At 35.3% G+C, this 18766-nt stretch overlaps 1 protein-coding gene and 1 long non-coding RNA gene across 13 annotated transcripts in view; one reads left to right on the plus strand and one right to left on the minus strand.

Moving 5' to 3' along the window:
• LOC138710159 (DNA polymerase alpha catalytic subunit-like) overlaps positions 1–18766 on the plus strand; it is an 81747-nt gene that overhangs the window by 59655 nt on the left and 3326 nt on the right. For all 7 annotated transcript variants that reach the window (XM_069840791.1, XM_069840789.1, XM_069840794.1 and 4 more), the window contains one exon: positions 10859–13844. In XM_069840791.1, coding sequence (XP_069696892.1) covers positions 12722–13843 — 1122 coding nt within the window. In that variant the 5' untranslated portion in view covers positions 10859–12721 and the 3' untranslated portion in view covers position 13844. The remainder of the gene's footprint in view (positions 1–10858; positions 13845–18766) is intronic.
• The window catches only part of LOC138710163 (uncharacterized), a 117223-nt gene that overhangs the window by 8711 nt on the left and 89746 nt on the right, over positions 1–18766 (minus strand). The gene's annotated exons all lie outside the window — the stretch shown is intronic.

The following is an 18766-nucleotide window of genomic DNA, read 5'->3' on the forward strand; positions in this document are numbered from 1 at the left end:
AATAAATTATGGCAGCAATCTTCATTGAACTGCACGAAGCCAGCATGCTGTGACCGAAATTTGACTAACAATATACACAAAGTAATAGAAAATTTAGCAATCGAAACCCAACACATAATCCAGAACAGTGAACATGAGAACAAGGAATTTTTACAATACAGTACTGCTAAAATAATAGGTAATTATATATCAGATCCAACAACTAAAAAAAGAGTTCAAAACAGCTACGAAACAACATAAAGAGTTAAAGTTATTAAAACAAAAACTAGATGATAACAACATCATACATATAAAAGCTGATAAAAATGATGCAGTAGTATTAATGAACAAAACAGAATATATAGACAAAACTAAAGCATTTTTCAATAACAACCAGATCACCGAAATGACAGCGGACCCCACAGAAACATACCAAAAACAAATCAAAACCACCATAAAAAACGCACCAGATTTCACACCAAAAAGTAAAGCCCACAACATTATTATGAAGAATCCTAAAGCACCAAACTTAAAAACACTTCCCAAAACACATACAACAGAAATGACAATGAGACCAATAGTTAATTGCAGGGAAGCACCAAATTACAAGCTCAGTAAACAAAAATATAACACAAGATACTCAATACAACATCATTAATACAAAACAAATTATAAAAAAACTTCAAAAATTGAAAACTACAAACAACACCAAAACATTGTCACTGGATGTAACAAACTTATACACAAACATACCAATAGATGAAACCATTAACATAATAACTAAAAAACTCAATGAAGCCCAACTTGAGAATAACCTTATCCAACAGGTCACTCAATTACTAAAAAATATCATTAAAACAAAACTATTTCAAATTTGATAATAAAATATACACCCAATCTTCAGGTTTAGCTATGGGCGACCCCCTTTCCGGATACTTAGCAAACATATTCTTACAGGACCTAGAAAACAAACATATAAACAACTTAAGCAAAAAATTTAACTTTAGCATTTACGCAAGATATGTCGACGATACATTAATAGTATACGAAAACACTCAAAACTTGAATACACAAATACAAGATGATTTCAATAAATGGCATCAAAACATAAAATTTACATTAGAACAAAGTAATAAAAACAGTCTCAACTTCCTAGACTTAAACATAACAATAGAACCCCCAACAATAATATTTGATATATATAGGAAACAAACAGCAACTACACACTCCATAAATAAACACTCCATACAACCCACCACGCACAAAATTAGCAAATTCCGTTTTCTCATCGATAGGTTGCTCACAACCCCACTAAACAAAGATAATTGCAACAAAGAAATTAATTACATAAAAAAAACTAGCCATCGAAAATGGATATGAAAAACAACTAATCAATAGATTAATTCAAAAAAGGAAAACAAAATTAAATAAAAATGATTTTACCACACTCCAACCCGAAAAAACAAAAAACAATAAACAATGGCACAGTTTGACTTATTATGGCAAGATTTCAAATAAAATTTGTAACTTCTTCAAAAAACAAAATATCAACATAGCTTCTAGCACTAATAATAAACTAAATAACATAATTCCCAACAAAATCAATAGTAACAAACCCCTCTTAAACAGTGGCATATACCAACTAAAATGTAAAAATTGCACGAAGACATATATAGGCCAGACCCGATGTAATTTCAAAATCAGGTACCGAGAACATACCTCAGATTTCATTTACAATAGGAATAAATCCAAATTTGCACAACACCTCATCGATGAAAACCACGAATTAACCAATATAAACGACACATTAAAAGTATTAAGAATTACAAATAACTCTACAATAGATACAGCTGAGCAATTTCATATTGTAAAAGAATTCAACTCTGGACAACCCCTTCTTAATGAACAAATAATCAACACAAACAATCCATTATTTAATCTGTTTAAACTGCTCCTGCCAAAACAAACACACACAACAGCCAATCAGACACCCCCAACTCCCTCCCCACCTTCGATGCCATTCGATGTTCATTAAGAAATATATTGTGAGCGAGCTCGTCAGTCTAGTCCAAGCCATGCAACCAACAAGAACAGCACGACATCAGCAAAATCGTAAGTCACTTCACCTCCATAAGCTTCAATTATTAATAGTTCCAACCACAAATCAACATCGAATCAATATATTATTAATAATATGTAATTGTTGCAGACACGCACGGCTTTGCTAGATTCACGGAGCTAGCCATTAAACCGCTTGTAACTACATACGTCTAATCACAGATACTTGCATATCAGTAGACATCAATGAATTTCTGAATAGTTAAGTTAGAGTGAAACTGGTTATAAGTGAAAAGCCCATTAAGGTCTTAATAACAACACACAGTATAAACAACTACAGAAATTCAGTGACCTCAATAAGTGCTTCGTTTTACAGACAATGATTTTAGCATTTGAAATAGGACCAGCAGAAACCACCCTATTTAACGGCGTAAATGATTGACCAACACAGCCATTCCAACAAGTGTACATAGTTTCATTACATGTTATATTTTATATAGCGTTTTGTAAATTGTTTAAAACTGTATCTTATTGTATTTATATTGCATTTTAATTGCATTTTATTGTGAACTAGAGACACTGACCTAGGCTAAGAAATCATAACGGACTGTCACCATGTTAACTCTAACAAGGCTCAGACATTACGATAAGTAATATGCAACCAAATAGTAAATTCATAAAATACCAAGAGGCTAGGTTTTCATTACATATAGTTAACACAATGCTCTAACATCTGATGATGATACATAAGTAGTATCGAAAACGTTAATGTTATAAAAACTATTTAAGAAGATAAGCACAGGTGGCCCAACAAAATTGTTTACTTCATTTAGTTGACTAACAAAGTTTTGAAAACAAGAAAGTACAGGACATACTGAGTTATGAAAGAAATGCCATATTTCTCTGCTTTAGCATTGTGAGACTAACAGTTTTTTGATCACGAAAGCTATTCATGCTGCGAATTCCATTTAACCTCAGATTCCCATAGCTGACTCATTTTTGTTTCCAAGTGGACAAACGTGTTTTTGAATGCAACTCCTCAAATATGTCACTGACTCTTCTTGATTGGTCTCAGCTTAATTGATACCCATTTTTAACTTGTGCACTTTGCACATGTACATTGACATAATTATTCACTATGCACAGATGGTAGTGGACCAGCATGGTTATGAATCAATATGTTATAACTCATCTCTATCAGAAATCTCGATTATCATTTGACATCTGTTACCAAGAGCTGAGAACAGAGTAGTGGTGGGTCTGGACGTAAAATTTAGTGTTATTCATCTTTATCTTCAACAAAAGGATTTTTTTACATATTAAAAACAGAGCCAACACATTTAATTCCACATTCAAAGAAAGCTGTGAATAACATTCTTTTCCACCTGAAAATTCAGTGCTCTCATATGGGATTGAATCTTTCTCTCTTAGGGCACATTAATCAGTAGACTACAGAAGACAACTTATGGACGTCGTAAAATTAATGTAATTTGCATTTTAAACACAAACAAGGTATGGTTTATTAGTCTTATATGCTACCTATGAGAAGTGGTATGTATGTGTATTTATTCACACTGCAAATGGGTAAATACCCGGTGGCAGTGGTAACTAATTACACTCGGTAATGACTAGGGCTAGGATTTCGATGAAATTGCATCTTTTTTTCTAGTACGCCAGAAATATAGCCGCTTTAGTATTTATATGTTATGTGATAAACTGAGTGTTTTAAGACATATTTGTTAGGGCATATTTTACCTCTTACATCTCATAAGAGCCTTTTTTGTTTTATTCGGTCATTTTTGGGGTATTTTCATTTAATTTTGGCCATAAATCTCCATTATTAATGTAAAATATTGTTTATTTCCTTTGATATTTTTCAATTAATACCAATTAATTTGTATATTATTTTAATAGTTTTTGTCCACAAATATTGTCATTTTAACACAGTACACCTCCACACAATGGATCAGTCCAATCCCTTCAATGTTGTTGTTGTTTTCTAATGCCAGGCGTTTGACAATAAAGTCATTTGACCTCTTGCACTCCAATATTTTTCAAAGATATTATCATGACCAGCCAATGAAGCACAGATTTTGAGGTGTTCCGAATCCATTTCTTGGTTTGAGTTGCACAATGGGCAGTTAGGGGACTGATATATTCGAATTCTATGCAGGTGTTTGGCCAAACAATCATGGCCTGTTGCCAATCTAAATACAGCTACAGACGATTTTCGTGGTAAATCGGGAATTAACTGTGGATTTTGATGCAGGGAGTTCCATTTTTTCCCTTGGGATTGAGTTATCAAATTTTGTTTGTTGAAGTCTAAGTATGTAGATTTAATAAATCTCTTCACAGAGTAATACGTAGATTTAGTAACAGGTCTGTAAGTAGCAGTGCTGCCCTTCTTTGCTAAAGCATCCACATTCTCGTTTCCCAGGATTCCACAATGGGATGGTATCCATTGGAATACAATAATTCTTTTATTGAGTGATATTAATTGAGAGAGCATTTTAGTTATTTCTGCTGTTTGAGATTAAGGTGTGTGTTTAGAGACGATTGATAGAATAGCTGCCTTGGAGTCTGACAATATAACTGCATTCCTAAATTTATTGATGTGGCATAGAAGATTCCTGAGACTTTCACTTGTTGCAATGATTTCACCATCAAAACTTGTTGTTCCATATCCAAGAGATCTATAAAGTGAGAAGAGACAGCACGTAACACCTGCACCGGAACCTTGTTCTTTGGAGATCAAGGATCCGTCGGTGTATAAATGAAGCCAGTTTTGTGGAGGGTACCTAATATTAATTGTCTCTAAAGACAATTGTTTCAGTATTTCAGTGTTTACTTCTGATTTCAGTATTTCTTCTGTTAAATTTAGATTATATTCTATATTTAATAGGGTTAAAGGGTTTGGTTTAATTTGTAAGTTTTCTTTTAAATTCGGGATATTGATTTTCTGTTTTAATTCTTGAACAATGGATATGAAACTTTTTTGAGTTTTCAATCTACAGAGAGGACTGTATGAAGAATGTCAATTGTTTCCTGGTAATCTGTTAAGTTTTTCATATTGAATCAGTGCTTTTCCTTCTATTGTCATTTTGATGCTGTTAATATTAGTAAGGAATCTCATAGAATCTATTGGCGTTGTTTTGATTCCACTAGTAATGAGTCTGAGATCTTGATTTTGAACATATTCTATGTCGCTAATATGTTTTTGCGGGATATCAGCCGAGTTAAGATTTTGGAATGCTCCAAACTTTCGACTGCTATCTCTGCAGCCATCTTCAGGGAAGTGACTTCCCTGAAGATGGCTGCAGAGATAGCAGTCGAAAGCTTGGAGCATTCCAAAATCTTAACTCGGCTGATATCCCGCGAAAACATATTAGCGAACCAACGCCGAGAAAGCCTCAAATCATACATATTCTATGTCGTTTATGAAAGGTGAAGTAATTAAAATTTCTCCGCAGTACGTCAGCACTGGCTGTATAAACATTTTGTATGTAGTGTTCAAAATATTCCTAGAGCATCCCCATTTCTTTCCTGCTAGTCTTTTTAGAAGGGAGAATCTTTTACGAGCTTTTTCAGAAATGTATTTCAAATGGTTGCTCCATGTTAACTTACTATCGAAAATAACTCCAAGATATTTGGATTCATAAGTCCTAGGAAGGTGTTGGCCATTGTATTGGATATTGAATTCTCTTTCTTTTTTACGGAGTGAAAATATTTGGTAGTTACTTTTGCTTAAATTGAGTGTCATCAAATTTGATGTATTCCATTCATGCAGTTGATTTAGAGCTTTAAGAGCAGAATTTTGAATTTTGTCTCTATGTCTGTAAGATCCGGAAGTCCACAAAACTATATCATCTGCAAATAGTGCTGTTTTCATGTTTGATTCCTCTAACAGGGAGGGTGTCATTTATATAAATATTGAATAAAGTTGTGCTGAGGACAGCGCCCTGAGGTAGAATTGAATTTAGTGGCAATGAATCTTTGACTAAGGAATTCTGATATCCATCTGAACATATTGCTGGAGATACCTAATTTCTGGAGTTTTAGTAATAATTTATTTCTCCAAACAGAGTCAAATGCTAACTGAAAGTCAATAAATATTTCCAAGGTATCTTCTTTCTTGTTAAAACTGTCTTTTATTTCTTGGCCGAGGCATATGACTTGTTCATTGGTAGAGTGTAGTTGTCGAAAACCGGCTTGTCTTGGTGATAAAAGATTTTGGGATTCTAAATACCAAGTTAATCTGTTGGAGATCATGGACTCCATGGTTTTTGCTATCATGCTTAATAGTGCTATTGGTCGATAACTATTAACATCATGAGCAGGTTTCCCTTTTTTGTGGGGTTCATTTTTATTAACTTTCTACATTTAAATTTTCTTTTTCTTTTCCTTCTCCTGATCTTCCCTTTCTTTTTTCCACTTTTTTTCTTTCCTTTCTGTTTCTCTTTTTCTCCAGTCCAGAGACTAGGCATGCTTAAGGCCTTCTCCCATTTGGCGGAATCGAATCGAACAGAATTTATCTTCACAATGTATTTAAATGGAAGATAACAGAAAGTGGCGCTTCGAATCAAAGCATATCGAATCTAATAGAATTCATGAGCTAGAATATTTATTCCACTGACGGAACAGAATTTCTTGTATCGGTTATGATCGTATGTTCTTGTGAAGCCTTCATGGAAAAACAAATGAGTCATATCCATTTTTGTTAGCGCAGTCTCTTTATTGAAAGTTATTGGTGAAATAGTATGTATGCCTACAGAAAACTACAATTAAATAATATGAACAAAGAAAAAGTAATAAATCTTGTTCAAAATTATCCACTATTGTATGACAAAACACAGAAGTACTACCATAATAATTATTCCCATGATAATGCTTGAAGCGAAATAAGTAAATTACCAGTAATGGAAACATTGAGTAAAAGTTAAAATCCAAAACTGCGCTAAAGAACGAAATTTTGCTTCACCTCTGAGAATATAGTCAAATAATGTGAAAATTCTCCATGTATCCAGTATTTCCATTTCTTGTTTTAAATATTTATTTCTTATCTTTCTCCCTCTTCACATAACTCTACTAAAGCCATTATGCAATCCATTTTAATCTGTACACGCTTCAGTTCGATCCCACTAGATGTGGGTGCCAGCAGACATTTCGTTTTGATTTGATTCTACTAAGTGGGAGTGGGCCTTCACTCTTTCTATCTGCACAGATCCCTCTATTGTTTTCTGGTCTTCCACTTTCTCTTCTTCCTTCAACCAGTAATTCAGTACATCTTCTTATATATGATATTAAGATTTTTCGGTGTTGTAGTATTCTTTATCTGTTTTGTATTTATTTCATTCTTTAGGCCTTCAGTTGGTTCCCATACACCCTATGGCCCCTATGACAGCACTAGTTATACTGTATTGTTATTACTTCATATATAGTCTTGTTCTTTTTTTATGTTCTTGAAAGTGGTTCACATGTTATTTGAAATTCGTTTACCTTGAGCTTAATCTTTTTTTTATCATAATTAAAGCTTATGTCACATTCTGTAGTCATTAGTCCTTTCCATTTGTTTTTCACTGTTGAAATGTGTGCTGGCAGACCACTTCTTTATTACTTTGTTGTGTTGAATCGCATTGAGTCGGTCCATTGATAAACTGAAGTAGGATTTATGCAAATAATTATGTAGTTGAAGGCCGAACAGTGTTGCCTGATTCATTATGATATGGATATACAGTACTACAGTGAGTCCCAACAGACGTTCCTGGTGTTTCTGTTGACCAACAACGACAGATCCTCCTCCTCCCCCACTACCACTGCTGCTTGCATCCACGAACTCACAGTTCGCCAGATTAAAACTTATGTACTATGTTATATTAATAATTTAACAAGTTTCAAAAATTGGACATCCATGTTTCATGACTAACCACAAGAGATGCTAATGCGACTATTCTCAAGAGTACATCTCGCCTTATCTAGAAATGGTTGGTGTATTGCCTAATGCTTAGCTTATTTCATCACCTCTGACTGGTGGTTGTATTATCCTTCAGGTCTGAGCTTTTTTTGTGTATGTGCCAAAAGAGAGGAAATGAGGGGAATAGAGATAGAGATTACCACGTGAAAGCTGCATGGTTGGTGAATCCCTGTCTCCCGAAATTAGCTATGTAAGTCTGTTGTCTGTCTAGACAAGCAGCTATAAAGGCATGCAGTGGTCCACTGCTGTGGAGTAACAGGTAAGCATGCCTGACTGTGAAACAATTGGGCTGAGGTTCAACTTCTGGTTGAAACACGTTTTTTTCCGAGGTTTTCCCCTGTCAACCAATTGAAGCAGAATGGGTGACTTTCGGCATTGAACTAGTGATGGGCGATAGTTATGACTTCAACTATCGAGAGCCAAATTGTTTCCAATACTATCAATAGTTCTGGTGACTCGATAGTATCAAAAAATGGGAAGTTCATTCATAATATTATAAGGGTTTCAAACTGGAGCTGGGCAACACGATTCTTTTTAAGTGATTCAATCAGACATTATGAATCGTTTGTAATGATTCATTCATAGTTTGTTCAGAACTCATCCCAGTCTATGATTCAAAGTATTTTTTTTAATCGTAAATGAACAACTCATGATTCTTCACTTTGCAGTCATGGGTAGAATAAAAGCGTTCTATGTATCTTGCATAGATGGCAGAGTAGGTCTGGGAACGACACAGTCCCTTTATAATGAGAGTTGGATTGTCTCTTTCTGGTACATAGGTTTTGATCTGGTGAAGCACTGTGAGGTGCAAGCAGCAGTGGTAGCATAGTGATCTGGATGCCGACAGAAACACTAGGAATGTTTGCTGGGACTCACGTAATAGTTACATGTTAAATAAGGCTGATCTGTATAATGAAACTATGAAAGCTAGAAAATGTGGTTTGGAAGCATATGCTTAGAATTTTACTGTTTTCCTTATCAGCTAATTCATATGAAAATATAAGAAAGTCCTGTCCAGCACCATTTACATTTGTATTATTTCGCCTCCACAATAACACTTATTTATAGCATGATTATGGTATGACACTGTGCTCAGAAGCTCCTATTAGTATGATGCTGCAAAAGGGTATCTGTATCTGTCGGATACAGGGGGGGAGAGCCATTAATCCTTCCCATTGAAGGCTTTAAGGAACCAACCTGGACAAATACCCAATGTCCCATCCCTACCTTCCCGTGGTGCAACTGTTAGTAAGCATAATTTTACGAGCTGAACTAAAGGGAGGGGCTACTCATCAATTAGCACTGGTCAGCTTGATGAGTTAATGACTGAATTTGGTATAATTTTCCTCTATCTAATACCTAATTCCCTCTTTACCCTTTCCTATCCAGTCCTCTGACTGAACTCTTACTTTCTTCGACCCCAACGGCATTAGAGCATTCGAGGCCTAGGGGTTCATTTCCCTTTCCTTCCTCCTCTTTCTACTTTTCTGTTCCTAGTGCTGACCTGCTATGGCACTAAAATCGTCCTCCAGTGGCTTAAGGAGGGAAAGCTGGTGATCAACAAGATCTCCCAGCTAGGTCCAATGGACCCGTCGACCAACAGCAGGTGTGGTCCTCCAGACATTCTGGGGGTTGTGGATAAAGCATCAGCACGTAGAGCTGAAAACCCGGGTTCAAATCCCGGCGCCGGAGAGAATTTTTCTCCGTTCCATCTATCTTTCATCATGTGATGACGCAGAATATCTGCATCGAAGTATCATATGTACTTCGGTACATCAAAATATATATGATATGCGTAATAAATCACTTTGTGATTTAAGACGGCGCCCATACCGTCGGATCCCGGCCAATCAGTCACTCATCTGAGTGCACCTCAACACATGTATGGACTTCGGTCCTGCGTTCATAGACATCTATGACGTAGTGCAGAGGGCGGCCACTAGAGGGAACCCAAGAGATGGAGCTTAATCTGAGACGATTCTAAACGGCGTCGGGATTGTATCCGGCGTGGCTTAGTGGATAAAGCATCAGCACGTAGAGCTGAAAACCCGGGTTCAAATCCCGGCGCCGGAGAGAATTTTTCTCCGTTCCATCTCTCTTTCATCATGTGATGACGCAGAATATCTGCATGGAAATATCATATGTACTTCGGTACATCAAAATATATATTCTACTCTAAAGATAAAGTCAAATTATGTATAGTATTTACTCGAATATAATACGCACCTCAATTCTTTTATCCTAAAATCCAGAAAAAAAATTACTGGTGAATACAATATGCATGTGTGATAAAACCACTCAAGATTAAAATTATATTATCAAGACAGGTTATAAAAGCAACCTTACCTCTAGTTATACATCACATTCATCCTCACTTACAGTATAGAACTGGAACTTCCAGTCAACAGATCTGGGTTGATGTCAGAACAATGATTGACAATAACTAACGTCATGCTACTCTTTCATCAGTAGGCCTAATTATTGGTATGAACATTGTTGCAGTTAATTGCCACTTTATTGATGAAAAAGCTTGTGAAAGGTTATTTTTGAGTAAAACTTCTCATATTTCGTATGCACTGAATACAAACAAGGTCTGTTTAATATTTTTTAAAAGAAAAGACTATCAATTAGAAAATTAATTTAAATTATGGTTTATTTAACAATGCTCGCAACTGCCGAGGTTATATCAGCATCACCGGTGTGTCGGAATTTTATGAAATGATAAAATTATTTACATATTCATATTTTACAGACTATCTTATAGTTTCGGCAAATAATAAGGTGAATCACTTCATTATATGTCACAGAAAACATGAGATATATGAAAGCTAGGGTGTCTCTTATTTTCAGACTTCAACATTCATGAACACCCACCCTCCAATTTTGTTCAAATGACTCTAAAACATGTCTACACAAAATTTTGTTGTGACTGAAGCATTGTAATCCATGCCGACTGTAAAGCAAGCTTGCATGACTCTGGACTTGTCATGCTGAGTCAGGCCTCGGTCTGTAAGTACATGCCGTACAGTCAGTTCATCTGTTATTGATTGTGTCGCATGTGTTTTCGGATCACTACTCTAATATAATGTCACATGAATTACACATTGCCAGGGAACATGTGTTTTTAATAGGTGATATAAAACACCAAATAACTGGACACAAATTTCATCAAATATAGAAGTGCTGGAAATTTTATTTTGTAACATACGTGACGTAAAATTAATGCGAAAGTGCTAATCTTGTGGTTCATGAGTGTGTTATATTTTTTGGAGAAAGCAAGAATTCAGAGAAGAGCTATTCAGCATTGTTCACAAAAACTTAACTTGCATTCGGAGAGGAGAAAATTAAAAAAAAAAAAAATGCAAAGAAGTGTGCAGACATTTTTAAGCACTGTGAAGAGGAGTTTATAAATAACTTGGAGATTCTATTTAATATTTCAAATGCCAATGTTCTACAAACAATCAAGTTGTAAGAAGAGAGGATGTTTTTACTTCAACAGCGAGAATCTTCCAGAACTAGACAGAAAACTCGTGGATAAAGAAAAAAGGGCGAGGCAAAGAAAATTAGAAGAGAAGAGACAAATGAGACAAAAGTGTGCAGCATCTACTTCTACATCTCATGCTGTACCTCCTTTTTCATCATCTGAAGATTCAAATAAGGCATTTCCATGCTTAAATGAAATCGATGTTGGTCAGTTTTTAGGAGAGACTTCTGGGAGTAAACCAATGCAGAATGCTACAAGGCGAGGTACCAAAAATTTTTATCACTACAAAATTAGTGGCTGCTTTGGATAGATGTCAGCTGAGTGTAAGAGATTCTGTATACATCCTTCAGGCGACAGCAGAGGCTATTGGCCACAATACTGAAGAGTTCCCTATTAATAAATCTTCTATTCATCGAATCAGACAGAAGATGAGAAGACAACTTTCTGAAATAATTATATCCAGTTTCAAGAATGATATCCCTGCAATTCTTACTGTTCATTGGGATGGTAAATTGTTGCCCACATTAAATGTCAGAGACCCAAAAGAAGAAAGGCTTCCAATCATTATTACATTGGGGACAGATTGGGGACAGTGAGCAGCTCATCGGCATCCAAAATTAAAGAATAGTTCTGGCATGGAGCAAGTGAATGCTGTTTGGAATGCATTAACATATTGGGGTATTGAAGAGAATGTACAAATTCTCTGTAATGACACAACTGCCTCAAACACTGGCCGTTTTAATGGGGCACGTGTCTTACTCGAACAAAAACTGGACAGGGAGAAGTTGTATTTCCCATGCCGTCATCACATATGAACTTATTTTACGATGTGTATTTCAATGTAAAGTACGTGATGTAACAAGCAGTCCTGACATAGCACTTTTTAAACATTTGAGGGAAAGCTGGAGAAGTGTCACTGCCAATAATTTTCGAAGTGGCAGAAAGAATGTGAAAGTGTTTCTCAATGAACCGGAAATTTTAGATTTTTATGACAGTGAATTAGATAAACGAACACTGAGAGATGATTACCGTGAACTCTTATGCCCGTGTGCACCATTCTCGATCAAAATTTGACCAAAGTTAAGTCGGCACTTGACCGTCTTCAACGCCAATTTGCGGAGTATCAATCTCGATCAAAGTTAAACAAGCGAGTTGATGATGATCAAATTTGATCACGGGTGTGGGACTGATTATCTTGAATTGAACATGGTCAAGTCGAGAAAACCAAAATGGCGGCACGATTTGACGTACTTGATGGAATCGAAGATGAAATGATGTATCTTGAACACGCAAATCACTGCGGAAATAATAGAATTGGTGTTATTGTAGAAAGAGGAGATCCTTTCGAAGATCTGGGAGACAGAAAATTTGAAGAGAGATTTCGACTGAGTAAAGAAACAGTGTGGTGGTTAGTGGACCAAATGAACGATAGGTTAGAGTTCCCTACCAACAGAAATAATCCCGTTTCTCCTATGAACAGAGTTTTGGCAACTTTACGATCGTATGCCACAGGTGCTTTTAATATTGTTATCGGGGACACTGCTAATATACATCGAACAACAGTGCAGCGTATCACCAGTGAAGTGTCCGAAATCATTGCATCGTTCTTTCCACGCTTCATTGTTTTTCCAGCAAGGGCCGATTTACAAAATGTAATGGATGGATTTCATCAAATAGATGGATTTCCGGGTGTGATAGGAACAATAGATTGTACACATATTAGAATTCAATCTCCTGGGGGAGACAACGCAGAACACTTCCGTAACAGGAAAGGTTATTTCTCTTTGAATTGTCAGACAATCAGTGATCACAATCTATTGATAAGGGATATTGTGGCAAGATGGGCAGGATCTGTGCATGATAGCACCATATTTCGTAACTGTGCTCGTAGAGCACCATTTGAAAATGGTGAAATACCGCATGGGTATTTATTAGGAGATGGAGGTTATGCCTGCAAACCATATTTATTAACTCCACTGTTAAATCCACTAACTCCAGCCGAACAGCGATATAATAGAGCACACATCAAAACAAGGAACACTGTAGAAAGGCAGTATGGTATATGGAAAAGAAGGTTTCCAATATTGTCAGTGGGTTTGAGATGTGGTCTGCAGAAAGCCATGACTGTAATAACAGCTACTGCAGTACTGCATAACATTGCCAGAAGCACCAGCAATGAAGAACCGCCTGAAGATCCACAGATGGTGCGACTACTAGAGGAGTTACGAGGTTTAAGAGGCCCTGACATTGATGATGATGAACCTGTTCCCCAAGGAGAGTTGATGCAGCGCAATGATGCTGTGCCTGGGAGAGCATTTCGTCAAGCTATAATTAACCAACATTTTCAATAAGGTAAGTCAGTCAGTAGCATCAGTGTAATAACATTGAACATTAATTTTTGCTTTTAATTATGAACATTAATTTTAACTTTATATTTAGCAATTTCTGAAACACTTATTTTTTAGACAAAGCGCTAGAGTCATTCTGTGTCAGTGCAACTAAAACATGTCACCCACTGATAGCGATTGTTATGATATTTGGTCATGAGTTTTATGTGTACCAGTACAGAAATCTGGCAGAATTTAGATTATTCCGTTGTTGCATGAGTGAGTTACAGCCCGTTGAAGTTCATGTGTTCTCACTCAGTAACTGATATTGATGAGTGCAGAGTGGAACAAATGTAGATATAAAAAGTAAAGAATGAACGCCAGAGCCTTGATTCTTCCTTTATTTTATTCAATATACATTGGAGAATTTCACAATATGGCTTCTTGGTATCAGTATACTGGTAATTTAGTTACCTAAGTGTCAAATTACTTCAAAAATTTAGATATGTATAATATTATAAAGAACAATTTGCTGTATATTCAGAATTGTAGATTTTTTTTAAGTGTGCACCAGTCTTTACTAGGGAAGAAAATTGTTTTTTTAGAAATGAGAGGTTCTCGAGAAAAAAAAATACTTTGATAAAATCTAGAAATTAAGCCACATAAAGCATATGTAAAATTATAATTTTCAAACTCTGCTTTGCATTATATTTCTGAAAAGTTTGGGTAATTCACTTAGGCTATATATGGAATATTGATATAGGCCTACGAGTATTTTAGATAGTGTAAACTTGCTGTTGGCTTATTACTTTTTTTATTGTACAGGTATAATCTTTAATACTATAAGTCTCAAAGGCAATGTTGTTTGGTTGTTAATGCTCTGTGTATTGGAGTTCTTCCATTTGCATTCTTGCTTCCCAGTATTATGACAGATGTGTACTGTTAAATTTGTACAATTCTTGAGGTGTGTCATATCCATTATAGTATTTTCTTCTTTACAAAATAAATAATTAGGAGTATGAAAAATATTTATTTTATATAGATAAGCAGCCAAACAATCATATCACATATATAATTGAAAAAGTGCGACGACAGCTTTCATTCATGGGCAGTCTGGAATTAAATTGTTATTGTTTAATAAAATATTCCATTGCTTATTTATACTCTCATGTAGGCCTACTAATTTTTTGTGTATTTCTTGTTGGATGATTTTCTTAATTATTACTTTGGAAAATTGAAATGATAAACATGAATTTTTAATTTGTTGGATCATTGTGCCTTTTTTTAATTTTTGTTAAGAAATCTGCTATCTCATTAACAAGAATTCCACAGTGTGAAGGAATCCATTGCAAAACTATTTATTGTGAAGAGATAACTTAGTGTTTGATACTTTGGTGAATTTCAGTAATTCTTTTTGTTGCATAGGTGTTTGCATTAATGGCTTGTATAACTGATTTAGAATCGCTAAATATAACAGCTTTATTAAAGAGGTTACTGTGATAGAAAAGTTGTTTTCATGTAGAATTGACTGCTTCAAGTTCTCATCAAAGTGAGTTGAATTTTGACCTAGAAATATATAAAAGCAAAATAATTTATTATATATTCCAGCACCAGTCGTATTATTAAAGTTATTGCTGATTTTAGAACCATCGGTGTAGATGTGTACCCATTCAGTTTCTGGAATCTTGTGTTGATAGTGTTATATTGTAATTTGGATTTTTAATTTATTGACAGGATAAGATGGAAGTTGTAACCTTTCCATACTATATTTGTCTAATGGTAGGCTATATTGGTTTTTTTTTTAGATATTTAACTTTCTGTATGAAACCTTGTTGGATCTCTAAGCTTGTACGAGTATCTGAGAAGGTTCTCCAGTAGTCTACGTTAGGTATTCTTTTCAGTCTTTCATATAAAATAAGGCTGCGTTGATTTCTGTGTGATTGTAATGGAGTGTTATCTGTAAAACCTTGTCATAAAGTCAATGCATATGCTGCCTTTTGTTCAAATACTGATACCTGTCAAGGGTCTGTTAATGACAAATAAACAAACAAAAGAAGAGGAGAATTTCTGTTATGGAGAGAAGATATAGCAATATCAAGTCTTGTAACAAAGGCAACATGCTGTGATTACCATAAGAACAAATAATTATCTCTGGAGGTTTTCACTCATACTGAGCAAGTGTAATTTATTTAAAACACACAAAAAAACATATCTGGTTTGAAAGAGATATAGCCTACCTTATTAATGCCAGGAAATTACAGAGGAAAGGACATAATGCTGCACTTGGCATAAAGATGTGTCCAAATTGCAGGAAAAATGATACTTACTTACTTACTGGCTTTTAAGGAACCCGGAGCTTCATTGCCGCCCTCACATAAGCCCGCCATTGGTCTCTATCCTGAGCAAAATTAATCCATTCTCTATCATCATATCCCACTTTGAAGGAATCGTATCAAGCTGTTTTTTTACGGTGATGGGTTGTTAGCTCTTCGCCCAACCCCCAAGCTGAGGACCATCCCTCATCGGCTGTCCGCGACTGCTTATTCAATATATATATACATATGCAGGAAAAATGATAAAAAAAATAATAGAAGTTTCTGAGGAAGCAAACAGTCCAGTCCTTTGGATGATCTTGTAGTCAAACTGTTATGGAAATTTTCTTTAAAGAGGGTATAAATGAAAGCCTTGTTAGTTTGGGTGTCTCAAGATCCATGGCATCCCACAACACAGAACGACATCTGTAGCCAAATATAAAATAGAACTTGCATCAACTTCTCTCAAAGCAAAACTAGGTAAATTTTATATGGGGGGGGGGAGAATCCTTTACCCTGATTCGGCTTCACTACCTGAAGAGGAAACACTTAGAACTGAAATAAAGCAAAAGACAGAAGATTTTGATATACTTTTAGACCTAATAATGCAAAAAATTCAAACTGTAACTAGCAGGGAAAAATTTAGTTACTAACACTAGTTTCTTAAAGTTGGTCAAAAAAGAAAGAGAGTGAAGCAATGAAGAAAACTTGTGAAAGAGAAAGGGAGACTTTATCTTCGAAACATAAAAAGAGGAAAGAAGCTAGCAGACGAAACAGTGAAAATGGTAACTGGCTTTTATAATAATCTGAATTTACCAGAATATTGTCAGGCATCAGAGACAAAGCATTTAAAAAAATGTACATGAACAGAAATGCCTTATACTTTGCAATCTGCAAGAACTATACTCTACTTTTAAAGCAAAACCCTCTTCCACAATAGTTTGTTTTTCTACATTTTGCCAATTTATTGAGACCAAAACACTGTGTCAGCAGGATCACCAGGAACACAATTCCGTGTGTATGTAAAATACACAAAAATATCCAGCTCCTATTGACCAGTACAGAACTAAAAAGCAGCAGTAAAAAAGGAGAAGCGTATCTGAAAATGTTAGTCCTTTTTTTATATTTTTCTAGAAAGGGGGTCCATAGCTTTCACCATATTTTCAAAGGGGCCTCTTTTTCCAAAAAAAGATTAAAAACAACTGTCCTAGTGGAACTGACAATATTTTATCACTTTATTTCAATATCTTTTTTTCAAATTAGAGTGTTGTATTTATAATATATTTACATTATGTGCACAACTAAATGTTATCATTATGATTTTGCTTTAAGCATTTTCTTGTTTATATTTTTTTCCGTTTTTTTTTTTCAGTAACCAGGGAAATGTCTGGAATAATGCTTTACTTCCCTATAACTTACTTCACTGATGACAGTCTTTTTAAATTTTATATTACTTGCATACGCTCATCTCGAACAGTAGAGCGTTCGCGTGCTAAGCGAAGGGTCCCGGGATCGATACCCGGCCCCGGAACAATTTTTCCTTGAAATTATTCAAACCTGCTTTACAGGGAGCTACTACCTGAAAGCCAGATTTGCATGATTTGCATAGTATCATATGTTTGAGCATGCCTGATGTTGTAATGTGGCTCAATGTTATATTCTGTCCCTATAACAGAGTGCCCGCATAGTAAGTGTTTGGCAAGTTTGTCAGTTTGAACAAAAAGAGTCACTTTAAATGTAGTGCTGGTACTTTTCTGTTCTCTTTGTAAATAGCTTCCTTACTGTAGCATAAAATACTTCGATCTTCAGTAATTTCATCCCTATTTAATTATGCTATGTTTAATTTGTACTTCAGTAACTAATTCTTTCTTTGGTCTTAACTTCTATAATAAATTGTCCAGTCTTTATTATACAAGTAATGTTTAGTACTTTGATTTTATTGTAATTGTAAATTTAATATTAAATTATATTTTTGATATTGTAGTTGTAATCCCCTGGTAGAGGGAAAGAGAAGGCTACGGCCTTATCTCTCTCTACCAGGTTAAATAAATATTGTATCAATAGGTCTATCCATGATACAAACCGCAAGTAACCTTACTGCTAGGTTACAATAGGTCTGAGTGCACGACACTGTCTGTTTGCATGTACAGAAGTTTCCAGCACCCGCCCATCTTCTGCACTGGGCGATGTGCCCACCATGAGTACGTCTGATCTACAACTTCTGTAGGGAAACACTTAAAGAAATTGAAATTTTTCTTTGTACCATAAAAGACATCATGAACTCGTGTCCAACTGAATAAACGATTTCAGCAAGCTTTTATAATTTCTGGTACTCACAGTCTACATCAATTTGTGCCCTTGTCAATAAATGAAATTGGTGCGAAAAGGTTAGTGCTGATGAACATTACAGCATCAGCTCACAATGGAAGTGCAATAATTACAGTTGGAGTGCAAACTCCAACGTGGCTTGTGTATATGATTCATACTGGTGCAAAAGATTTGCAGAAGCAGTAAATACTGATGAAAGGGATATAACTGTTAAATGTATGCGTCCACATGGCCCAGCATTATCATATTATAGGTCTCAAAGTGATACCTGTGAGGTTACTTTTGAGCATTACACTGTGTGAAGGCA

This window comes from Periplaneta americana, chromosome 12 (assembly GCF_040183065.1).
Source record: "Periplaneta americana isolate PAMFEO1 chromosome 12, P.americana_PAMFEO1_priV1, whole genome shotgun sequence".
NCBI lineage: Eukaryota > Metazoa > Arthropoda > Insecta > Blattodea > Blattidae > Periplaneta > Periplaneta americana.